Here is a 25,996-nt window from a genome sequence, read left to right as displayed (position 1 = left end):
TACTAGCAGCATCTAAAAACAACTTTAATGAATGCTCCTGGCTGGGTTTATACAGCCAATGCAACTTCTCACGTCTGCGTGATATATGAGCTGCACTGTAAGTCTAAGTGTACCTTTTGTATAACAGCATATTTGCTCTGCAGTGTGAACAGTTGCGATCATTAAGGAACAGCAGAGTCCTCAGAGTCTGTATGCAATTATCATGACAGGAGGGAGCAATGAAAGCAACTGTGGTGTGGAATAACTGGCAAGCTAAATTACAGTACACGTAGGAGCCATGTTTTACAGACTGGGCCATCACCAACTCCCACTGTAATATACACTTACTTATCATAAAGCAACTATTAAAAAACCACAGACAACCTGGATGTGATGGTAAGGACTGAGCGTGTTACCCATGCGTGAAGATGTGGTGTATGCAAGCAGGGAAGCTCATGTCCCAAAAATATTTGCTAGAACTGTTTTGGAGGCAGAAATTATGATTGCAATAACCTTTTTTTTCTTGCAGAAGTGTTGCAGTACATGTATGTGCACTATAACCAATGTGACCTAGTTAGCTATAGCTAGCTAGAGCTTCAAGTGCTTTACCTACATCATAAAAAACACATTTAAAAGAAATCACAATGAAAAACTAAAAATACACATGACCAAACTCACAAAAACTCAATTTAAAAGGTGCAAAACAGACAGAATGTATGTTGAAGGAATGGCTCCACATCTCAGGATTTAAAACCACAAGATTAAACCAGGAAGTTGTTAGCTTAGCTTTGGATAAAGATGGGAAACAGCCGTGTAAAGTCAGGTCTATCCAGCATCTTGAAAAATCACTAATTCCTTTTTTGTTTCGTTTTTTGTTTCGTTTTTTGTGCGGGTAGATATGCGGTTTATTATCATTTTCTGATATACCTAGGCTAGCTAGGCTAACTGCTTTCCCATGTCCAAATCCTTGTTCCTTCTTTGTCTGTTTTTTTGCCAATTCTGTTGTTACAAATTATGAGAAAATTTCCCTCCTTTAGAGCAACGCTTCCTTCAACAAATATGTGTGGAAATAAAATTCCCACATTTTCCGTGTAACTCACGGTTCTGGAGGTGGGCGGGGCTGAGGGGCTGGTGAGGGAGACCATTTCTTGGATTGCCAAGCGAAGTTTGAGGCGGTGCAGAGGGTTACTGATTCCGATCTCCCGCTGGATTTCGGTGTCAGATAGGGCCGACATGATGGCACCGCTCTTCACGTTGGCACGACATGCTGCCACGTACCAGGCCGGCATCCCCAACCACAACTTCATCACACAGAGGTGAGGAGACAACAGTGTTAACCTGAAAGACTGAGTACTTATTTGGCAATAAAAATCATGTTAAAACAACAAACAAAAAACTTTCAGTCAAATATATTTTAATATCAGCCTTAATCCTATATGGCGCCATCTTTAACTAGAACATTGTGCTGGAGGATTAGGGAGGTCATAAACTGGCTTGTGAATGTACATATGCTAGTAAACATTAGGGGGCAGAAGAGTGTCTGTATTTTGGGTCCTTTAGCTGTATATTCCAGTGTTTTCTTAAACGTCAGAGTCACTACAGTGATCATCACATATTCTTAAATTTCTATTCTGTGCTACTGTTCGGTAAATATCCATGCAAGTGATTGAAAACTGGGTCATAACTTCATACTTCAATAAAAGTAAAGCTACATCCATCATACGCGCTTCAATTATTAATATACCTACTAGTGATAGGTGACCATTTACCTCCAGCCACGCAACAACAGTAGGACCGTCCCACTGGGCAAAAGGTAAACCCTTTCTCCTAGCCTCCTCCAGCAGCTCGTGTCTGAGGGCAGGGACAGAGGAGACCTGGTATGAACACATGAATTTGTACATCCTGAACACACATTTGTTCAGTCTAACAAAACACCAGACTTTCTTACATCTCGCATCCTAAAACCTGCTCACATGCTCTTCACAAACTCCTGCAGTTAACGTTGTGCTGTTGCAGATCTGTGTGTGTGTAGTACACAAAGAGGATTGTACTCATTCGCATTTTATCTCTCGGTCCAGCCTGTACTCCTATAGCATTGAAAGGGGCAATAATTCATCATTGACTTCTGTGCTAACGGACAGTGGAGCGCAGATATGCACAGCTGTATCTGCACTCAGAGAAACACACATGCAATTCACTGACTTCACTGAATCCACAGTCCTTTAGGCTAGCTCATCCCTGTCATGTCTGCAATACGGAGGGCTAAAGCTGACATAATTAAAAGAAATCAATAAATGGATAAATAAATGGCTGACATTAAATTCCTCTCAATAAATAATTGAAAAATAATGCAGAAATTATACAATTATGACAGGTGAGAATCCCATTTGAATTGTAACCATATTTTTGTTATTCCCCTGTTTATTATTATTTCCATCTATTTTGTCTTTTTGTTAAACCTTGGTGGTTTAGACTTTGGCCAGTTCTGAGACTGGGAGGAGACACAAATCCCGGGGAGGGTTGTGTCAGGAAGGGCATCTGGCATAAAAATCTGCCAAATAAAATATGAAAAGAAATCCACTGTGGTGAATCCTTGTGAATAATGTTACAGATGAAGAAAAGGTTTGTTTATTTGTAAGTTTTCTTTATGCATTTACACCTTTGTGTTCTATTTGTGAGCTTGGTGTTGATTAGCCAAAAGCTGCCAAGTTGACCCTTGACAGTTTCTATAAGCAGAAATGCACAAATAAATGAAACAAAACAAACACAAGAAAAGAAAAGCTTGGTGAAATAGAGACAAAAAATGCTAAGAATATATAATACAGAAATAGAAAAGACATGATGACCCCCTCCATTACGTTCCACCTTATTGTGCGCTCGAGTTACATCCGCAGCTATGCCGTACGAGCCGTTTACCCTGGTAGGATTTCCCAAGGTAAACTGGTCCTGGAGGTGCAAGGCCAGGTCCCCCCCCTCAAAAGACTGCTATGAAGAACACAGCACGCTCCTCGTGGCCTGGTCTTAGCCCTTTATACACATGAGGCAGCGCTCCCATGGACCCATCACCTACGGGACAAGCCATAGGTGTGTGGTGCAGAGTAAATCAAGGTGGTGTAAGCCTTGGCAAACCAATCCCCAGTTCCTTAAACTGGTTCTTGGGATGTTGGAAGCTGAGGTATTTCAGCCATATCCAAGTGGGAGGAAGCCCCCGGGCAGACGCAGGAAATGCTGGAGAGATTTTGTCTCTCAGGTGGTTTGGGAACACCTCTGAGGAGGTGGATAAAGAGAAGATCTGGGAATCTCTGCTTCGATGGCTACTCCCAGAACCAAGACCCGGGTGAGTGTCAGGAAAAAAAACATGGATGGAAAATATTTGGAATGGAAATAAAAAATAAACAGAGTAAATAATGCAACGGTCTGTCATTATTTATAATGATTTAATAATTGCCTTATTATCTAAATGTTTTTATTATTTTTAATACTATTTTCAATGCATCTCAAGTCACATCTATTTACTGAGACATTTAGGCATTTGCATATTTTTGATTTTTGGTAGTTATGACTGTATACTATTTGTAAGCTAATATAAAATGTTACCTTTAAATTACATAACAGATGCAGCTACGGAGAGCAAGCTGTCTCTAGTAATTTAAGACTTGCTACTTAAAGTTTGCAATAGTTCAACCTGGAACTCTAAATTTCTTTCTGCATATAAAATATGTTCACACTATATTTAGAGGATTGCTTCAACCTTGGCAGAAGTACTGCATCAACAACAATGCCCACACCTGGAAAGCACAGTGCTGCAGTTATCTGCTCAGTGATTCTGGGCACCACACTAAACACGATTATCCATCTCATCGTAGTTTTTTTCTGCAGAGATAGATTTTCATTTGTTTCGGATGTTTGAATCATGCAGTCGGGTGTTTTTAAGTGAAACTTGTCTTCACACTTTCTCGGCTGTGCTCCATGTTTTGTTTTTTTTAGCAGGTGTTGAAGTGTAACATCTGAGGTCTAAGTACTATTTTGTTATGCTTCCTTTTGAGGGTAGCTTTGAGCACTGGAAACAACCTATTCAGCCCAATGCAATTTGCACCATATCGACAAGGAGAAGCAAATAGATACTCTTTGTCTGTCATGCAAAGAGCTATTTGTGTTGTCCTCCCACATTCAGCGAGATACAGAACTGATAAACAGCCTAAAAATGCCTGATGAACAGGGGACCGAGGAACACACTCGTACTCACATCCACGCACGAAAAAACAACAACAACACAGTTCCTATTCTATTTTGTGAACACATTTCATAACAAAATGAAAAAAAAAAATCAAACTCTGAATCAACCTCCCCTTCCCCGATTGTGTTGTCAAAGAACTTGACAAATGGAAGGAGAGGGCTTTGTAATAAACATGATACATGTAGCACTCTCAGCATTGAAGGCCTCGGTGTGGTGAAAGGGCACTTAAACACACCACACATGGCATACAAAGGCCTACAGGTGACAGAGGAAATGTGTTCATCCAAACACAACCAGATACATTCACTGTCTTATCTATCCAGCACATGGGGAAGATAGCTCATGTTTTATGTTCAGGTCAAGTCTAATGCATGGAGAAATACATCCACTGAACATAGCTGGGGGAAAAGGGAAGTAAGGAGACAGTTATGATAAATCATACAACCAAAAAGAACCTCTGACATTCCCATAACCAGATGTTGCAGCTGGTTATTTCACACAAATAGATAAGAGACACAGATAAGGAGAGGAAAACATTCTGGGTATAAAAATTGGGCCCCAGGTTTAGCGGCGGCACATTCTCTGTCCAGCCATGGATGCAGCTGCCATTGAACTGTAAAAAGGGGGGGAAGAAAAAGTGCTCATGTGGTAAATGAAAAAAAAGAAAAGAAAGAAAGCAATGGCATCATTAACAGCCATGAAGGATAGATAGATAAGAGACGTCAGCTTTGGCACTGGTTCTTTCAGGAGAGGACGGATGAGCAGACACACAGAAGAGATGACACAAAGGGCAAAATGGCTGAGACAATGTCATATCCAGGAGGGCATTTATACATCCTCACAACTTACCCGCTTTGTTAGAGTCAGAGGATGATGAGAGGGAGAGGAAGGGTAAGAGAGGAGAGAGTCAAAGAAGAGAGAAAGAGGGAGAAAGAGAGCGACGGGGAGACAAAAGTACACACATGTTAATGAGTTTATAGGCAAATTCACCCTACGGCTCTAAACACAAACACTTGCACTCCCACTCACTTGCGCACACACACAGAGACACATATCTCACAATGGAAGACATTCTTTAACAGGAGCATCTGTAGAGCAGTCCAAAAAAGTCATCTTCTACAATGCAGTCCTGATCACATCTCGTGCAGCAGAAGAAATGAGAAATGCACTGAAACACAGCAAGACCCTCCCCTCCATGGCCTTACATTCAAATGCTCAGTTACATTCAGATACTTGTTGTTACCTCTTGAAGGAAAACAAAACACACCAACAATGAGATCACAGCAGTACTGATCAACCAAGATGCTGAAATGGAAATAGTGCAGGCAGCTTAATGGCATGCAGTGAGGAGGAGGAGGCACCAAGATGCAAGGTGGTGGCGTGTGGTCTGAATCCCGGACACTGCTATGAAGAAGTCGGTGCAGTGGAAGGAAAACAACACATTTGTCAACATACGGAACAACAGTAATCTCTATTGACCAAACTACATGGGAGGCAAAGTTATCCGTCATGACAACTCAATGTGCACTTCGAGCAAATGACATTCATCATTTGGCACTGAGGCATGGCAAATGTGCACACACACACGAACATACACGCACATTTATTCTGAAACACTCCAGCTGAGAGAGCCGATGTGTGAAGGGGTTTCCCCTTTTGTTTCTTCCCCCCCAAGAAGGCACCTAATGTGTCTGAGTGTAATCTATGGGTGGTGGGTTAGGAAAGCCATCTATAGCTTCCAAAGTGACAAAGAACCTTTGTGCGATTAATTGGCTTTTTAGCCTGGATCAATAGTGTGACTTTGGCTGTGTGTCTGAATACAATGGGGCTGATCTGTGCTCGTGGATACTGATCGAGTTTCTGCTTTGTATTGATCCTGTTCTCAGGATTAAATCGGTTATGGTAGAATATACAGTGAAAGAAAAGAGGTTAAAGGCAAACCCAGGAAAAGGAGGGTGTAGCCATTGTCTCTATACCATGTTCAGACTGGTTTATATACTGCAATGTAGCAGTGAGTGGGAATTCTCAAGAAAGTTTGATGGATTGTTTCCAAAGAAAATGTTTCTTCTCACAGGGTACCTAAATGTCTGTGTTATTATATTAAATGGATACTGCTGGGTGTGCATTAAGGGACTATGATGATACTAACTCCACCTCAAAATGTTGTAGTGAAGTGGCACTTAGGATAAAAGCTTACTTCTTTTTCAATCTGCGGTCCTTCTCAGCCTGAGTGCCCAACTTGCTCACCCCCATGTCCTGGCCCGCCATGTCTGAATCCATCATTGTTGCTGTGGAGAACATAATCAGATACTGTTATTATGAATGAATGAATGAATAAATAAATACATAAATAAATAAATAGTGTATTTGTATTTTTAGTTGGCAACCAGTTAAATAAATTCATCTACTACAAAGAGACAGACTGCAATGTGAATGTCTGTCTGCATTTATAATATATTGTTTGCAAACCTTTGCCATTCTGTCTGAGAGTGACTGCAGTCCGCAACTGTTTGCAGAGGTTAAAGATGGGAGGCAACCTGTCCCCAGTCGCCCCCAGTTGTGACTGAAAGTAGTCATCCAGGTTGCTGAGGGTGTTGCACACTCAATCTCTTGACCACTTGGTCACTACAACTACTTCCATTCGTTCAATGAATACAAAAAAACCTAAATGCAACTGGGCAACCTCCAATCATTTTCCCACCTTTGTATTTTAAGTCTAGTGTAACTGAGCCATAAAACAGAGCCTTCAAAATTGAAACTAGTAGGTGATGACACTGTGGCTATGCCAAGCTGATGCATTTTTAGTATGTTTATGCTGCTAACATGAAGTTATACGTTGACTAGCTGCAGCAGTAGAATTCTAAGTAGTACTGTCCAGTTTGTAAACTCTGAGACACCTTCTTAGCTGGCAAAAATTGCAGCTAAGAGGGCTTTTTAAAAAGTTTTGGTTTTTTTTTTAGACAAAATAGACCAAATTGTAATAGTATTAAGTAAAATATCCCAGCGCTGTACTCGCCTTGTGGATCTACCATGACCTGTCTGTGTGCTAGGTGTGCCAGTCGGCCTTTTTCCTTCTTGCCAAATAATCGTCCGATGGAGGATTTAATGCCCTTCTTCTTTGGCTGCTTGTGGAGGGAGTCCTGGCTGCTGGCTACACTACTTAGGGCACTGGCTTCAGCCTCTAAAGAAGCCACAATCCTGAGGACAGAAACATACAGACAGTATTCAGAAAAGGAGTGTTTGCAACATTTTAATTTTATGAGATAATCAAAGGTTTTCCATTATAAGCTTATGTTAAGAAGTATATTTGTCATCTCAAGTACCTTTTATTTAATGCCCTGCTGTGTTACTCTAACTCGTTCTGTTATTAACTTTTGAAATGAAAGTTTATTGACTTGTATTCCGGGAATATTTGCTGCTTATAGCAAATGTATTTTTTTAGCATTTTATGCAAATTATTGAAGCTTCATCTCATCTGATATCACTGCAACAGTGATACTTTAGCTTTACTTTAGTGATACTTTAGCTGTGCTTTAGCTTTAATCATCCAGATATTGAGAAAGTACTGAAGTACTTTAATATCTTGCGTGTTGAAATATTATTCATAGCACAAATTGCAGCTGAACTGGCAAGTACTAATTGGGCAGTATACTATCTAATTTTCATCAAAAGCAAGAATAGGATGACAGCATCATCTACAAACACACATCATCGAGAACCTTTTTAAGAAATGCCTTCACTTACAGCAGGCACTTACCCTCGTGCATCGTTGTGCGAGGAGGCTGGCAGTGTGTGTGTCATTCGGACAGTGCGTGGCGTCGGAGGGGGGGATGTCTCACACTTAATGGTGGCCTTGTCCTCGCGGCCATCCTCATCCACCGCTGCTATCTGAGGGATGAGGGCAAAGGGGCGGAGCATTACAAGTGACCTAGGACACCAGTAAGTCAACAATTTCGTCATGGTGTCACTGCAGCAACCATTACAGCTCTGAGTTATAGTCAAATGGTATCATATTTAAAATCTGTTGAGCAAACTCTTGGTGTGTGTACCTTTCTCCTGTGTTTCCTCAAATCACTGGGCTGTATGGTGAAGGAAAAACAGAAAAAAAAAACTATCAATATCCACGTGTTAAAGCATGAACAAAAACTTGAACTCCTGCATGCTGGTGAAAAATAAAACAATTAGCTCACTTATAGAAATATCATGTACCATTAGAAGCTCATGAGCCATTGCCCAATACCAGACCACCTATTTAGAGATCAGCACTGAGGAATAAAGAAAGACTGGTAAACAAGTCAGTTGAATAATCAATAAAATCAAAGCCTTATTGCTTTGAAATCCCATGGGTAAAGAAGACATTTACACTGTTCCCACTAGACACCTGGGTTGAATGATGATAGTCGAGAGAGCTCTCCAATGTGTTTGTTGCGTTGCTACCTTCTAGAGCATTTTCAATACAGTTATCTGACAAATAATATGGCTTGCTGTGTGATAAACAGGTCTGTGGTACAGTTTTGATAAGTGAAGTTCTATTATTTTATTTGAACCATATTGAGAAAAGGACCTGTCCACCTACACATTACACCTACACGAGCTGCTCGGCCATGAAAGCCATGCTATGAAGCTCCCACTGCACGGTTTTTGTGCTGATATTAATGCTAGAGGAGGTTTGGAACTCTGTAGTTATTGAGTCAACGGAGCTTTGGCAACTTTTACACTCAATGCTTCTCAGCACTTGGCAACTCTGCTCTGCAACTTTAATCTGGCTTCAAGAAAACCAATAAGTGACATAATAAAGTTTCACATGCCGGGAAACTGTATTTTGTACCAACTGCATTACTATTCCCAGACTTCTAAACAAAGACCACATTTACAGTTTACATGGTGCTCTTGCAGGTAAAAAGATGGCAATTTATTGATGCAACATACATTATGTAAACAGAGGTCTGTAGTAGGATCTGTAGATGGTATGATAGAAGATGTCTCGCACGTGGTGATGTAACATACCAGTGTCATGACCCCCATGCGCTCCATGTCCCGGGCAGGGCTTCGAGGATCAAGCTTAGGTGTGGAGTGTCCGCTGGGTGGGGAAGAGGAGGCAAGCGAGGAGGCAGTTGCTGAGGCAGTGATGGAGGCTCCGTGGTGGTGCATTCGAGCCAGGTTTAGACCCTCGAGGCTAACGCTGGCCACTCGGTTCTCAATCTCCTCTGCTCGCAGCTCTGTTGACTCCTTCTCTTCCTGGATTAGCCTGGTATCAGGAAAATGCTGTGAATATTTTTCTATGTAAAACTTAAAAAAAAGAATCAAGCTGGGCATTTTTTAGCTAACTTTTAGCTATACTGCTACAAAAATAGCCTCAGCTTTCAAGTTCTTTAGAAGTAGATTTCAGCAGATTTGCAACGCTCAGTCCTTTAAGTCCCTGCAGTATCAGGTAAAGTAATTAGAGGACAAACTAAAGAGTTAAAAGGCTAAAAGTCGGGTAATTAACCACACTCTGTATCTAACTTTGTAATTAGCTGAAAGCTCAACACTTTAGATTCATGATCACTTTACACAATAAGACCGCATTAAATCTTTCTAAAAGAAATGTAGCGCTGTGTCTTTTGATGTAGATGTAAATTAGCAAAGACCACAAGGCACATTAACAGCCCTTGAAATAAAGAAGTAAGTAAAGTTGTGCCTGGGGGTCATGAATACTTATTGGCACAAGATAATTACAGCATTATCAAGCAAGAGGCACCTCACATTTCCCAAAACACTGAGTGCATACAAGAATAGTGTTTGGGTCACATACGGGAAGAGTAATCTACAGACACCTTTAGTGGTTTACCTGTGAGCTCGGCAGACACACATTTTGTCTAGAGAGTGAATTACTATGCGGCTCATTTTCTCTAGGGCACTTTTTATCTTGCTTCTGTGGTTACTAGCTTGAACACAAGGCAACCAAAATCAATGTGGGTGTGTTAATTTTTAATTCTAAAAGCAGAGTTTTTGGGTGAAATATTACTTTAGCAACCAAGGGCAAACAAGGTGGAGTTATGGAAGCAGAATATCGCTCCAAACTTTAAAGTCTTTCCAAACATGATCTTAAAAACATATCAAGTTGGTCTCCAGTAAAGTGAATTTAGAACGGGGATGGCGAATCAATACGTCTGGAAATCTGGCCTTCAGTATTAAATTTGTACAACGGCGTGTGTCAGCTACCGGATCTCCTTGTTGATTGCGTCCAGCTGCTCCTGAAGCATCATGGCCAGAGTTTGTGCATCGGAGTGACCACTGGGAGACAGCAGGTCCATGGAGCTGAACAACGTCTCCCTATCGTCGTCGTCAATGTCAGACATTTCCGTGTCGCTCTCAAAGTGGTGGCCTCCCAGGACCCCCAACTGCTGTGAGCGCCATTCAGGCTCCCCCAGTGACTTTGCCTGCATACAGAGACAGAGTGAAACTGTGACTACAAAACAATATCTTATTAGTTATGAACTAATATTTTGAGATCATTACTGGAAACTGAAAACATAGTCATGCAATACAATTTTATGAGAAGCACTTATGCTTTTCCCCCCTGATTATGTCTTATTACTAACTCTAATAAGACTTAATGACTTCTCTAAGCAGTAGTAGTGGCGACACACCAAAAGATGGAAATGGTTTTTGTTTCATTTAAAAGCAGTATCCTATATATTTATAATGTGTGCTGCACTCATAGTTGAATTACCATAACCTGTATTTAGAATCCAAAAACTTTAAACCTCCAAAATAAGAGCCTACAGAAAATGTTCACGTTAAGCCTGTCAATAATGTTATATTAAAGGTTCAAGGCCCAATTCAGACCCAGTACATTGTTGCCAGGTCTTTGTCTCTGGTCATCACATTTGGTAAATGTAGTGTGTGCGCATCACTAACAGTAACCCCTTCATTCCAATCAAGGTATGCCGGAAAGCATCTCTGAATGCACAATACATAGAGCCTAGAAGCAGATGGGCTACAGCAGCAGAAGACCACACAGAGTCCCACTCCTGTCAAGAACAAGAAAGCGAGGCTACGCATTACCTGAGCTCATTAAAATTGGACAACAGAAGATATGAAAAATGTTCTCTAGTCTGATGAGTCTTGATTTCTGCTGCTACTTTTAGGATGGCAGGGTCAGAATTTGTTACAAACAACATCAGAACATGGATTCATCCCACCTTGTGTGAACAGTTCAGACTGCTGCTATCAGTGTAATGGTATGGGGAATAGGCTTCATGTCACAAAGCTCAATCATGTCAAACTGGTTTCTCAAACATAACAATAAATTTACAGCAATCAGAAAGTCTCTACAGCCACTAAATCTGAAGCAGCTGTATGAAGCTCTGAGGAGTCCTTCTAGCAACTTGTTTAATCTATGTGATACAGAATAAAGGCAACCCAACCCAGTACGGGAAGGTGTAATGAAGTTTCCAGTGAGTGTATATTGAAATATTTTAGTCCCTGTTGGATTTGCCAAACTGGAACTTCTCCAGTATCTAAATTTAACTCACTGCGTTAAAGCTGACACTGTTCATTGACAGACCACTAAAGAAGCTCTTAGATGTTTTTAAAATAGAAACATTTAAATATAAGTAAGATTGAAAGGCAGACAAACCAGACGTTATTCCTCACCTTGGTTTCTCGCAGACCTATTCGACCTCTCCTTTGTCGATGTATGACCTTTGCTGAGCGGTAGTGGTCCGACTGGGTTTCAGCCAGAGATCCCAAAGAGAATCGAAGCTCAGCTGATGTGTCCAGATGGGATCTGGGAAACAACTTTTATGAGTATTATTGAAGCTAAACGCAAAATGCTTGGTTGCAGATTTTGTGTTTTTCATATGACAGATGAATAATATCTGAACCTGTTAAAGCAAATCCTTCAAACACAATCGTTAGCAGTGATTTTGTTTGGGTCGTAAAGCAGATTGCCAGTAGATAAGACACAGCAAGAAAACTTGCAGTACCGATTAGTTACACAAGCAGGAAACCAGTCAGATGTTATATTTTGATACCTCAAGCGTACCTATTAGTCACAGTGAGGAGGTGCAAAGTGTACTTCTTGAAGGATAAGAGCTTGTTATGCATGCTTCTATGGCTGCAAATTGTTTGTCTTTGGAAGAGATTAAGGCTGCCACTGTCAACACGTCAGCTTTGTAAGATTAGAACTTCAAGCAGCATGAAATGGAAACCAGAAAATATCCAAAAATAGATGCCAAAAGTTCCATTATACCAGTGTTTCTAACAATAGTGTAACAGAGCAAGTAGTTTTCACAGAAAGATAAAATAACAGGAAAGCTCCTGGAGACGGAGTATCTATTTGCCTCTCTTTGCTTCCTGTTCCATAAACACACACATTAGACTAAATCTGAATCTCTCGTGGCCTTTTATTGCATGTCTAGTGTAACACATCTTCTTTATGTTGCAGATGTTTTCACAGCATCCACGTTTTTCTTGAGTCATTTGTTCACCTTGTAATACGTCGTGTATCCACCACTAACGTTTGGACACAGAACCAACTAATGTTCAGGGATCACCGTGCTGCCACTGAACAAGCCAATTTTGTTTTTTCTTTAGCCCATTTCTGAGAAGCACTTGACTGGCAAGCTCCCTCAGCAACAGAAACATACATTCCTTGTCTTTATTCTCCTAGTAAACTATACATTTTGATAAGGAAAATACATTTAGACATACATAGTGATTAGGGATTGTTATGAATAGTTGACTGGACACTTAAATGTTGATGTTGTTGCCAGTGGAGGCAAATGTCACTGGCCACAAATGAGGGCTGCAGCCCCGACATGCAACTGAACACAAGTGATATTATTTGATTAACAAGGAATGTGATTAATGGTTTTATATAGCTCCTAAAATACATACAAAATATGTTTCTGGCCAGTTTTTAACTTTGTCCATCTAAAGTTAGTTATAAAGCTTAGTTTTTTATTCCGATTTAAATTTAACAGCAAGTTTATTCTAATTGAATTGATTAAAATGTGTTGTCTGACTTTTACAATCCCACAAATTAATTTAATTAGTGATATAAATTAATCATTCTCAAATAAAAACAAGAAAAATGTTATTTATTAAGGGGAAAAAAAAATCTTTTCAACAGTGATTAAAACCAAAGATGATTTTATTTGGCTCCTGGAATGTGTCAAAGATTGCTATTAAAGCAACTGTAGGCTTTTATTGTGAAAGACAAGAAAAAGAGGAAGCCTATTTCTCCCCCTGTCCAATATGGTGGTCCAAAAGCAGCAACTGATGCAGTATATACATGTGGAGGTACGTTACAAACTGCGTCTTACATCCGGATACACTCTCACACACACACACACACAGAAAACCGACCTACCGTGACAGCGTGGGTTCTGTGAGGGAGCCTGCCCTCAATCTGAATTGGTCGAGCTCCGATCTCAGTTTCTCAATATCCTCTGCCAGCTGCGACTGGACAAAACAATTTCTCTACATCATTGTCTGTGATATTACATGCCCAAAAAATGAAATGATTATCCTACCCCTTTATACCACTAGTCATACTAGTGACATGGCTGCAGCATGTGGAGCTGATTACATTTACAGGTCTGAGTAGGTGACAGTTGTAATTTCTACTGTTTTCAGTAGCCACTTTATTATTCTATCCCTTGCAGGAGCTTTTCAATATTGAAGGTTTATAAAAAATTAAACTAGTGCCAATAACCAAACTCATTATTGTTGTACTCAAAAGTCAATTATTACACTAAGCTCATGTAAAATGTAGACATTTTGAAACAGGAGGTAATCATTTCTCGATCTCTACAACCTACTTTTTCTTGGATTGACTCCTCGTACTGCTTTCTGTAAGTTTCCGAGTCTTGGATTAGCATATTCTGCAAAGAAAGGGGGGGGGGGGGGGGGGGAGTAAAGAAGTGAGAAAAATACATCTTTTAATGACCTTGATGCAATTGATATTGACAGGTTTCCATTGACGTGTCAGGCGTTTTTAACCTTCTCTTCGAGAGCTGCCATTCTCTCCTTCAGGTGGAGCTGAAGTCGCTCGTTGGACTCAGTGAGGAGTCTGTCCACTGTGTCTGAGAGTCTCTTATTGTGCTCTTCATTCATCTTTTCCCTCTGCCGAGCCTGAAGGAGAAAAATACAGATAAACCAACACAAAACAAGCACATTTGTATGAGAATAAGACATCAGTCTAAATTGTTTCTGATGTGATGAAAGCCTCTCAGCGGGAACTAGAATAACTAATTGCATGGCCTTTACAGCTATTCTATTTTTAGTTTAAGATCAGAACTTTATATGAGGACAACACTTCGACAAATCAGTGTAGTGTATCATAAATTATGTGATTATGTAAATGAACCCCAAGCACCACATTTCAGTAAAGATTACCTCAAAGAAATTACTATGCTTCTAGTGTGGCTGCACTTTAGATCTCTCTCTGAGGTCTGATTCTGACCACTTGTGCACTGGATCCCCGCTTCTGTGTCTGAACAGCCACATAATTTTCTTTATTTTAGAGAAAAAAAATAATCACAGGGAGTGAAATCTGGTGAGTGGGGCTGGTGGCGACTAAAGATGGCGTTGGCTTGTTTCTGCGCACAATAGAACAAGGTCACACATGTTCTCTGATAAATGCCTCAGGATGCTACAGCAGAACTCTGCATTGACAGCCTCGAGGACAAATCCAGAATGCACAAACCCGTGAATGTCGACACAAAGGACGAGTATACTCCTTGTTAGCCTTCTGACCTTATGCACTAGCTTCAGGCTTGGCCACTGAGCAACAGTTCCACCGAAAACTGCTGTTTGGTCCCTGGGTTATTGCTGGAGACCTCACCAGGGAGTATTACTGTATCCGGATGAAAGTTGGGTTCGTTTGACACATGAGTGGAGTGCCGCGATCAGTACGGGAATTCCAAGTGACAATCTAAAATTAACAGCAGTACTGGAAGCAATGCAATAGTGCATGAGAAGAGGACACTGAGTGGGAAATTGGTCAAATTGAAATCTGATTAAGCCTCCTCATTTTTATATTTATTTTTTACATGCTGAATAATACACAGCTATTTCTCCCATAATGGCTTTTCTTGACTCCCTGTTAAATAAAATATTTAATAGAAAATCCTTCTCCTCACATACAAGGTCTTGAATAATCAGGCCCCATGTTATCTTAAAGACCTCATAGTACCTTATGAACCCAGCAGAGCACTTTGTTCTCAAACTGCTGGTTCGTAGGATATTTAAAAGTAGAATGGGAGGCAGAGCCTTCAGCTTTCAGGCCCTCTTCTGTGGAATTAGCTTCCAATTTGAATTCGGGAGACAGATACCCTCTCCACTTCTAAGATTAGGCTTAAAACTTTTATTTTTGATGAAGAACATCATTAGGGCTGCATCAGGTGATCCTCCCTGCAAAAGGCCTAAGCTGCTGGGGGATTCCTATGATGCACTGGGAGTGTTTCTTTTTCACTCACTATATATTTATACACCACTGCATTTAATTATTAGCTATTATCAATTTCTGGCTCCCATCCACAGTGTATCTTTTATCCTTTCTCCCTCCCATCACCACCGGCTAGTCATGGCAGACGGCTGCCCCTCCCTGAACCTGGCTCTGCTGGAGGTTTCTTCCTATTAAAAAGGAGTTTCTCCTTCCCACTGTTGCCAAGTGCTTTCTCAAAGGGGTCATTTGACAGTTGGGGTTTTCTCTGTACTATATGACTGCTGTTGGAAAGATTGCCCACTATTGCATTTTTCAAATAAGGAAAACAACAACAAAAAAACTTTGAAAATAACTCATGAGGTTAAACATCTTCATACAGACAGCATTCTCGCTTGAATTTGCTATCATACACTAAAGTGTGACGTGAAAACACTAGCGTCTTTTAGAATTACTCATTTGCATCATTTGTGAGTATTTTGCAAACCATTATATCAGCAGAGTACGTGAAACACCCATTTGGTCAAGCTTCATTGGTGACAAATCAGACAGTGTGCCATCAGTTGCAGTCGCTTCAAGCTGTCTTGCTCATGCAGAAGTGGCTGCCTGGTTAACGCTGCTTGGCACAACGCCTCCGCAGTGACTCACCCTCAGCAGCTCCTGGTTCTTCTCCTCCAGCTGGCATTCCAAGTGCCTCATTCGCTCCTCAATGCTCCCGTGACGCTCTTCCGCCTACAGTTGGATCACAGACAGCACAGACAGGACAAAAAAAAAGAGAGGCCACGATGATCTGTGTGCTTGACAGCCTAAGGGCCAACAAAGAAAAATGGTGGCGACAACACAAGCCAAAGCTTCTACCCCAAACTCAAAGATGGATATCTATGTTTTAAAGCGTAACTGGAAAGACAGCTGATTGAAACAAACAGTGACAAGGAGAAAGATGGAGAACAAGGCCACCAAAGGACAGAATGAAAGAGGAAGAGAGCTGCTCCAGCACTGCCAAGTATGAGCTCCAGCCAGAAGTGCCATGCGGCTGTCCCATGGTGGTAGAACAGCCAGAGCAGAATCCCAGTAAACACGCCCGCCACAAAACACTAATAAGATAAATGAATGATATCTGTTCTCTATTGGAGTTGGCAATAGCTGTGATGCCCTGTGGAACTACCTTCCTAAGAATGGAGTTCATGTCTTGGAGTTTAGCTTCCATTACAAAGTGATAATCATCAGGAGAGGAAGAGGAGCTGGAGTCAGACTATGTGGCCGAGGAAGAGGAGAGGAACATGTTGAAACGTCATGACACCACGTGGACACTTACACAAATGTACAGGAAAAAAAAATGAGGGCATCTGTGGGAATACGTCAACAGCATGTGTGTTAATGTACAATATGTACAAACGTGTGCGCTTACCTTGGTGAGAGCTGCTATCCTCTGGGCTAGTTCGGCCTCAACCTCCGGGAGTGTCTCAGCCTTCCTCATGGTCTGCTGGAGTTTCTGTTCTGCAAGCTCCAACCTCTCCTGTAGTTGTCTGTTCTTCTCCTCCATCTGCACTCAAACATCACAGACAGCAAAGACATTAGCTGATAGTTGAACAACGAGACTTATGAGATTTTGTATCTGACTTCCTGCAGATTTTGTGGAGGGATTGCAGCCAAAAGTAAACAAAAAATATAAATGTGCACGTTGTGAGGAAAAGAGTCACATTAGCCGACAGTCAAAGTTAATGTACTGAACTGGTTCTTATATAGCGCTTATCTATTCTACTTGAGCACTCTATACAACATGTTACATTCACAGTAGCACTGCATCGACATGTAAGTGGTTTCTATTTAACATTTACACACATTCAAATTCCAATGGATGCATCTGTGAGCAACCTGAGGTTCTGTATCCTGCACACAGATACTTTGGATGCGAATTGGACCAGCCAGAGATTAAACCACCAACCTCCTGATGACCTGCTCTACTTCCTGAGACACAACCACTGAAATAAATTTAAACACTCTAAACCAACTAAGGATCTGCACTTAGCTTAAATCTGGGTTCTAACTTATTGCCTTGAAGCCAATAAATTTGCAGGAATTCTTAATGCTGAAAGAAAGAATGATAAATGATTACACAGGAGATTTATTCAATAAATTACCTTCCAATGCTTTGACCATACATCATCCAGAAAAGAAATCCAGAATAGTGTTTTTCTTGCAATAACAACAAACCCTAGCAATGACAAATTAAAGTATGAGCAGATTATTAGAACACTACACTATTTGAATGAAAGAGTTTTCAGTGTGTTCCAATGCTGTCCTTGTTAACAGAGTATAACGAAAATGAACTCTATAAATGTGATTCTCTTCCTTCTTCCTATTCAGTGTCAGCAGAGCATAATTGCCTGTTAGAAAATAGAATCACAAATGTTTGTCTTTCAGAGATGAGGCACACTCTGGCAGTGTGCCTCATCTCTTCTTTAGAATAGCAGAGTCAGAGTCTGCACTGCCAAGAGTGACACTGGCAACTTATAGACAGCTGATGCAGATCCTGATTAGGCATTCAGCTGGTACTTGCTATCATTAAGATGGAACTCAAACTTAGCATTAAATGAAACTGGAAACAAGTGACTTGCTTCCCCATTGGACAGTAAGAATTTTCTCCCTCACTAGCTTGGGATCAGTTTTAAGACTTATTTAAGGACTGGCTTGGCAGCCTTTGCCATCGGCGACAGATGCTCTGGTCCCCGAAGCTCCGGGCCTGGCAGCTCAGCGTGCAATAATTAGACTCTAGCAGGCCAAGTATACTTTGTGTTGTGTGTCAGTGATATTTTCTGCCTCAACCCATATCGCCATCCCACGTGCTTGAGATGACACAGGGGAAACATGACAGTTTGTTTTTGTTTATTATATCCTCCCTAGGTATCCTACTACCCATCCTTTTTGCCATTTTGCTTGCCATTTCTTCTCATCCCTTCATGTCTCTATACCAAGTAATCTTCAGACATCAGCAGCCATAGCCCAGTACAATAGCAAGTGAAACTTTGTGCATATATTTACCAAAAAAGTCTGTTTATGTATGGTAGCAGGAGTTCATTTAAAAAAAACCTTTAGGGTTCAAGCATACCCCTTGCATAGACCCTTTCCCTTGTAAACGTCATGGCTGTAAATACATAAGTGGTTTCTTCTTAACTTGTGGCTTCATACACATTTCCTGAGTGAAAAATGACTGGCTAGCAAAGGTTAACAACCCCCACCCTATGTAATCATCTGGCAGGATGAAATTAGCTTACCATTCACTTTTAGCGATTACATTCTGTTAACTATATACTTATGATTAGCAAACACTCTTACTAGTTTAGTGCCAAGTATTGAGTTTTTATTTCAGCCATTCAAACAGTTTATATCTTTAGTTAAAACTACTTTTTTAAATCTGTTTTTTAGCTAGCTTTTTTAACTGTTTATCCAGTACGTTTAGCTAACAAATTCAACAGTTAAAGTTTTAGCTAATAATTTCCACCTGGTTTCAGAATTTTAGCTGTTTCCAATTATTTTGATCTTTTGTCATGATTTTATATCACAATTTCATGTACTTACACTGTGAGCTAACCATTTCAATGTTTTATATGTTTAGCAGACAGTTTTAACATATTTCATACTATTAGCTTTTCTAATAACCCACTGTGCCATTTTTTGCTTTCATCTAAATATATTTTCTTATTTCTTTGTTTTGACTGTCTCTCTCTATTGCTCTTTTACTTTTAGTCAACAGTTAAATTTTCTTCTCAAATTTGTTCAGGTTTTAGATTTTAAATTGTGTTTGTCTCAGGTTAGGCTTAGTCACACAGGCCCAGAGATCAGTTAGTGACTAAATGGCAACCGCCAGTTGCAAATGAAAAATGTGGTGGAAATGGTTGCCAGTCGCCAGCCCACCCCCATTCTCTGCGGCCTGCTGGAGCGGGAGGGCTAGTAGGAGGAGTTGGCCGTCCGGCTGCGGTCTGGGGTGTGGGGCCTCCCTGCTGCTGCGGAGTCGGGGTGGTCTGCCTCTCCCCACCGCAGGGAAAAGGGTAACACCACCTGGGTCTGGGTGCAATTCCCCCCTCCAGGGGCAAGGGTACCTAGACCCGGTTTGTAGAGTACGCTTGGGGAGTGTGATTGTGTGTACAGCGTCTCTTTATGTCTATCTCCATGTTGGTTGAGTGTGGAGTGAGTGCACATGAGAGCATGAGGGTGGGAATGGATGTTTGTGTCTGTGTGTGCCTGTATGTCTGTGTCTATATGTCAGGTTGGGTATCAGACGCCACCTCTCTGGGGACACCTCAGGCCCTCCAAGGTTTGGAGGCCTATCTCTACCCACCACCACTTCCCCTGCCGGTGGCGGACTCCCTCAGGTGTCGGTGTGCTGGTGGTTCTTTGTGTCTGGGGGTGGGCGTCCGGGTACACACCGGCTCACTCCTTGGCGGCCGCTTGTCGGGGCCTGGGGCCTGGGGCTCGCTCGGGCCCCCTTTGGAGGTGGGGTGCCCCCGGCCTCTCGGCCTGGGGCTCGGTCACTCAGGCACAGCTGGGGGCCGGCGGAGCTCACGGGCGCGTCACTGCAACTCCCCCTGGCTTCTGCTCCGCGGCTGCTGGGCGAGCCCTCATCTGGGACTCTCCTCAGCTCTTACTGGAACAGTGGCGCGGCTGCCCCTCTGTTGGTCTTCCGTGGTCTCTTGTGTTCTGGGGACCTCTGGATGTCTGGAGTTTTGATCTCCTCCATACCCGCTTCACACCCTGGAGGACGGGGCTGTGGCCCCCCCACACTCCCTAGCAGATCATTACATGGAGAAACCTTTGGAATGCAAGCATGCTGATCCACACAGGTATGCACACAGGTGTACACATGGGTATTCACAGACGCGGACTAAAGCTTTCTTGGCTGCTGCCTCAAAGCACACTGTGCGCTGTCTATCTTGCGTGCTGCACAATATCGTTTATTATTCAGTAACTATTGATATCTATGACTAGCTAGTTTATTGTGATGGTGCTTTGTTTTCTCTATTATTATGTTGCTCTTTGTTGTTTGCTGTCTCCTCTGTTTGTTTTTTTTTGTTTGTTTTTGTTTTGTTTTTTTTCTCCATACAGGTGACCCAGGAGTTGTTGTTTTTTTTTTTTTTTTCCCCTTCTCACCGTCTCTTCTCCCCTTTGGTTTTCTTTCTTTCTCTCCCCCTCTTTCTCTCATTCATTCCCCCTGTCCTATTTCTTAAAAAAAAAAAAAGAAAAAAAAAAAAAAAAATGACAAAGGATGAACTGAAGCTCTGCCATCACGTAATGTCGCATACTGCTGTTTCTGATGTCATTTAAAAAAAAAAAAAAAAAAAAAAAAAAAAAAAAAAGGAAATGGTTGCCAGTCGCTTTGAAACTCATGGCTAAAGCCCACGCAGGACGAGAGACTGATCAGGCAGACGCCGGCAACTTTCATCTGCTATGAAAAAATGTGTATTCTCCAATCTGTCGAATTGTTTCTGGTAGTTGCTGGCATGAAATTGCAACCAAAGCAATCACATGGAGCAACGTCGTCTTTGTGACCACATTTCCTTGGCGACAACCAGTAACCACTTATATCTGGTTGCGGAAAATATATATTTTTCCTCATGACCAGTGATCACCAGGTGATGTCTCGTCTCTAAGGTACCCCCAGATTAACTGGTCTAGGGGATTTCACAATTGATTTAAATAGTCACTGTAGTTGTGATGTACACGTCTAAAGTAAACATTATGCTAAAGAAAATTGTTGAGAATTATAACTAAAATATAAATTAGTGTCTAAATAACTTTCCACACAGTAAATCCAAACAGGGACTGATGGTGTCACTCTAATTACTTCTACTCATATCAGAAATTCTTTCTATTCTTCCAGAGCCCAGACAGTGTTTAAGCCTTTACTCATAAAAATGCCACTAGATCTTCTATGGCCATGCAATTTATCTAATTGGCTGCAATGAATCACAAAGAATAATTGAAAGGAGAGTAAATCTGTACAATCGCTTGACCATATTCTGCAGCATTATGTCAATTATGAAGAAATCACATGTGAGCCATGTGCATCTGCACAAAGTAAACATTTATAAAATTTCTTCCCCAGTAGTAATTTCCTCTTACATTATCTACCACGATGTGAAGAGGTTTTCTCAATGCTAGACCTCTGTGGAACTGCTCAAAGGACTATGTTAACTGACAGGAACCATCTTACACATTTTTCCTGGCTGATTCTTTTCTGAATCCAGTAAGAAAAATACGACTGATGATACAGTAATGAATCGTGCACTGCAGCTGCCATCTGGACCCATTTTTTGGAAGAAAATAGTAATCCCAGAGAGCTGATTAATGTGATTACATGGCTCACACTAACCCTGGAGTGGACTTTACAGACCTGTCTGAGGAATGCCTCCTTATTGGCCAACTCGTTCTCCAGTTTGTCATTGATGTCATGCACAGAGGTGGCTTCTCTTTGGGCACTCAGGTAACGTTTCTCCAGCGTGACAATCCGTTCCTCCATGTCTTCTTTCTGACACATGGCCTGTATAGAGACACACAAAAAAAGACTTAATATAACATCAACTTTGGGTGTAATATTTTCTCCTGCTGCTTTGCACACATGGAATTTGTACACTACTTTAATATCAGCACCAGATGAAAACTCCATTGGGTGTCTGGACCCACCCTTAAGTGACAGGGTGCTTGGGCATTCAGCACCTAGAGCCACTAAACTTCCACATCGAAACACTGAGAGACAGCTGAGGTGGTTCAGGGATGACTAGGATGTCTCCTGGGCACCTTCTAAATAAGGTTTTTAGACATGTCCTACCAGGAGGAAAAACTGATGACATTTCTTCACCGTATACTGGGTCTCAGACTAGACCCAGTATACGGTGAAGAAATGTCATCAGTTTTTCCTGATGATGATGATGACAGATATTGCAGGGTCTTTACTTTACAATATAAAGAACCTTGAGCTCACCATTATTGTTAATTGGCACTGAGTAAGTAAAACTGAAGTGAACGGAATTGAATTAGAGATTCTTCAACCACTTCCTGGAATGCACACAGAAAGCAGACTGCAAGTCTGCAAAATCAAACTTTTATCCCTAGAATGTGCACAAAAGTTAATAACAAATAAAGCCTCATAAAATACAAACATGCGCTGCTGTCATGAACAGAGGCAACATTATCATGGAATTTCTCAGACTTAATTTCCTCCATGGAGAATTGCTTCAGACACAAACTTGCGGTAGCACCCATTGTTTCCAAACCATACAAATAATAACAGTTATTCTTAGAACACTAAATAAACTGCTGCTGTAAGAGAAGGCATTGCAGGGTAATAAAACACGATTGGCCTGATAAGGCCATGTTTGTCAGCCCACGATAACTGCCTCTGCCCACATCGTTAGAAATCAATAGTAATTTCATCCCCAGGCGACAGGGGCATCAGCTTATGTTCATATCCAGCCCACTTCACTGATATTAACCTTGCACAGACATATAATAAATAGGACTATTATTTGGATCTTAACTGCCAGTTTTGGACACAACTGGCTCTTTTTTGTGCTTTATGCATCAACAGTCTTGAACCCGTTCAAGAAATACAAACGGTTAGTTATTTATTTAACATTAAGTGTTAGTTTGAGGCCTAGAGAAGTGTTTATCTGAAGTGTATATTTAGATATTTTTTGAAGGACTCTTCACTTAACTCACTTCACCCGATGAAGGCATTATGAAAGACCTTATACGTTCACAAGTCAATGTGCATGTTTTTATGTGAGAAAAAGACAGAGTAATAAAGAGCTGGGGAGAGTGTGAGAGCATATGCAAATAGAAGCTGTTTTTAGACCACTGCTCGATGTCTTTGATGTTTCTCTTGCAACTGTTATCCCCATGCGAATATGTGTGTGTGTGTATGCTTCCCCCTGTGCTCAGTTTCTGTGCTGTGACCTCTTTGATGTCCCTCTGGTACTTGTTGTTCATCTCCTCTGACTTGATGAGGTCCTTGCGGGCGGTCTCGAGCTCCTGCTCCACCTCGGAAACCCGGGAGGAGAGGGAGGACATGCGCTCCTTCATCTGGGCCAACTCGTAGTTCTGCTTCTCCAGCAGGTCCTGCAGCTCGACCACCTGACTCGCCTCATGGGCCGGCTCCAGAGAGCCATTGGACAGACGCTGGAGGGGAAAGAGGGGGACATGGAGTAAGAGGTCAACATATGAAAAGGGAAAATTATCCAAAAATATGTATGCGTCATGAAGCACAAAATTTGCCAAGGGATGTTTGGGGATGATTTCTAACTTTTAGTGTACTTTAAAAAGAATTTAAGAGCTTTTTAAAAAATGAATTCCCTTGCATGACGTCTTTTAAAACTCACAAATTAAGTGAGGCTTGTGGTATATAGGTAATAACGTAATAATAAAGTAGTAATAAGATCACTGACAAGTGAGGGTTAGTACAGGATTTGGAAATTGGTTGTTAATGTTGTGGCTAATCAAAGTAAAAAAATTCTTTCTTTCTTTTAAGTTAACACTCTAACTAGAACTTTTTCCTTGCAGTTGAAATAAATCTTTTGGATGTTAAATTATATCCCGAATCCTGAATGGTGTCTTCTAAGTCCATTCAGAATGCACACTTGCCCCACAATAATCGCGACAACAAGTGATTATATTTTCTTTCTTTTTTCAAGTGTTAACTTAGTAAAAACCCCAGTACCTAAATCAAAAATAGAAGTTTGAGCTTTGAATGCATGAAAATAAACACACTATCGAGAATAAAAATGAACAATGGTGCAAAGCAATTTTCTGATTTCCTGTCATGCCTCATCTTCCTGTCGTGTATTCAAGTGGGCCCTGAGAAATCAGCCATGCTTCCACTTCAGATACCATGTCTGCTTTTGAGAATGACATACATTTGCATTCTAATAAATTCAAGTTCAGGAGCTCACGGCTTTGGTTCTTCCTCTGCTTTGATTCTGGATGGTCACAAAGACTGAATCACACCAGACTCTGCTGGAGAAATTGTTTTGACACTTGCATAAGTAATCTGATTAGATTTGCAAGGTTTCCACTCCGTATAGCTCTCCTGGTCTCTGCATGAGGTAGATTAATGAGGAGGATACCGCAGAGATTCAGCTTACAAAAGGGTTTAGGGGCAAGAACAACAGAGGAAAACAACCTTATTATCGGTGCTAAATAACAAACATGCATATTTTAAAAAAGCAAATCTTGCTTTTATGCTCAATTGAGTTACAGTAAGGTGAATGAGAGGATTGAGGGAAACTGATCTTTTCATTCTCCATCTTCCTCTGCCTTCCTGCTATATTGTGAGGCACAGCTGCCCATCTTTGGCCATCCATCTGTGAGGACAAACCTAATTGGGCCTCTCTGTCTGCTGCCTGTGATCAATGATTCACTTGAGCAAGGAACAGGATCCACTAAATCACACCAGTGATTTTAATACGAGCATGCCAGCAGTGGGCCATGCTCATAAAAGAATTTTATATCTTCTTTATTGCCAAATGGCTCAGCTGTCCCTCTTTGTATCTGGGGTTTCCATCGATGGGCTTGTTTCACAGATTTGTACCATTTAGGACCAGGATAGTTTAAAGGGACAATGTTAATAAGAGTTACCCAACATTTCAAAGGGGTGTATTGCTTTTTAACTCTGAATGACCTTCAAAAATGGTTAAGTTTGGCTATGAAACAACTGCTCTCATTCATGCCTGCATGGATAGATGGACAGATAGTCTTGAGATGCCCCTCAATTCTTTATATTTTGCTCTCAGAACTAATGTTGGCCTTGAGCAATAGTTCTCCAAACTTTCTTAAGGTCTTTCAAAGTTTCTTCTTTGAACATAAGATGCTTTTTCACTAAGAGGAATGTTTTTGTTTATTAGGCCACTTAACGCTGCCTAATGAATTATCTAAACATAATAAAGCACCTTACTAAACAGATGAACTACACATAACAGACAAATAAGCAAATAACCACATTTTAATTGCATCTAGGCACGTTAGTACTAGCAGCCTGTTGCAAAAACACATCATTTGTTCCTATTTCTTTAGTTGAATATACAAAAAATCCCAAAGATGATGCAGTTTGTCAGACAAAATATTCTTGTACCAACAAGGTGATTCTCAAAAAGCTATTAGCTTAAAGTGACAGGGCTAAAACACCGTCTACAGCAGATAAGCAGCATTTGAAAGTCACGTCATTAAGAAATTAGATAAAACCTATGACATAAAACCTAAAAGACAGATCTGTCCCTTCAGTTACAGAAGAGGTGGTCTGCAATTCAGTGGTGCAAAAACTGTGTGTGTGTATATATATATATATATATATA

The 25,996-nt window shown here is 41.0% G+C and overlaps 1 protein-coding gene across 13 annotated transcripts in view; it reads right to left on the bottom strand.

The window, feature by feature from the left end:
• The window catches only part of ppfia2 (PTPRF interacting protein alpha 2), a 195,631-nt gene that overhangs the window by 12,833 nt on the left and 156,802 nt on the right, over positions 1-25,996 (bottom strand). For 10 of the 13 annotated variants that reach the window (XR_006054371.1, XR_006054372.1, XM_042220490.1 and 7 more), the window contains 17 exons: positions 23,607-23,828; positions 22,045-22,191; positions 17,062-17,196; positions 16,302-16,385; positions 14,210-14,341; positions 14,029-14,091; positions 13,578-13,669; positions 11,858-11,990; positions 10,421-10,638; positions 9,224-9,464; positions 8,266-8,295; positions 7,974-8,104; positions 7,233-7,414; positions 6,414-6,504; positions 5,066-5,068; positions 1,749-1,830; positions 1,080-1,280 (listed from right to left, as the gene is read on the bottom strand). Coding sequence is in view for 11 of the 13 variants with exons in the window: in XM_042220490.1 (XP_042076424.1) it covers positions 1,080-1,280; positions 1,749-1,830; positions 5,066-5,068; positions 6,414-6,504; positions 7,233-7,414; positions 7,974-8,104; positions 8,266-8,295; positions 9,224-9,464; positions 10,421-10,638; positions 11,858-11,990; positions 13,578-13,669; positions 14,029-14,091; positions 14,210-14,341; positions 16,302-16,385; positions 17,062-17,196; positions 22,045-22,191; positions 23,607-23,828 (2,187 nt within the window). In the remaining 2 variants the exon portion in view is untranslated. The remainder of the gene's footprint in view (positions 1-1,079; positions 1,281-1,748; positions 1,831-5,065; positions 5,069-6,413; positions 6,505-7,232; positions 7,415-7,973; positions 8,105-8,265; positions 8,296-9,223; positions 9,465-10,420; positions 10,639-11,857; positions 11,991-13,577; positions 13,670-14,028; positions 14,092-14,209; positions 14,342-16,301; positions 16,386-17,061; positions 17,197-22,044; positions 22,192-23,606; positions 23,829-25,996) is intronic. The other 3 variants (XM_042220492.1, XM_014333956.2, XM_014333957.2) reach the window with 1 other exon arrangement.

The sequence above is a fragment of the Haplochromis burtoni genome, unplaced genomic scaffold (assembly GCF_018398535.1).
Source record: "Haplochromis burtoni strain Fernald_Lab_line unplaced genomic scaffold, NCSU_Asbu1 Contig_49, whole genome shotgun sequence".
Taxonomy (NCBI): Eukaryota; Metazoa; Chordata; class Actinopteri; order Cichliformes; family Cichlidae; genus Haplochromis; species Haplochromis burtoni.
The sequence above is the reverse complement of the archived record's forward strand: the minus strand, read 5'-3'. Positions and strand labels throughout refer to the sequence as shown.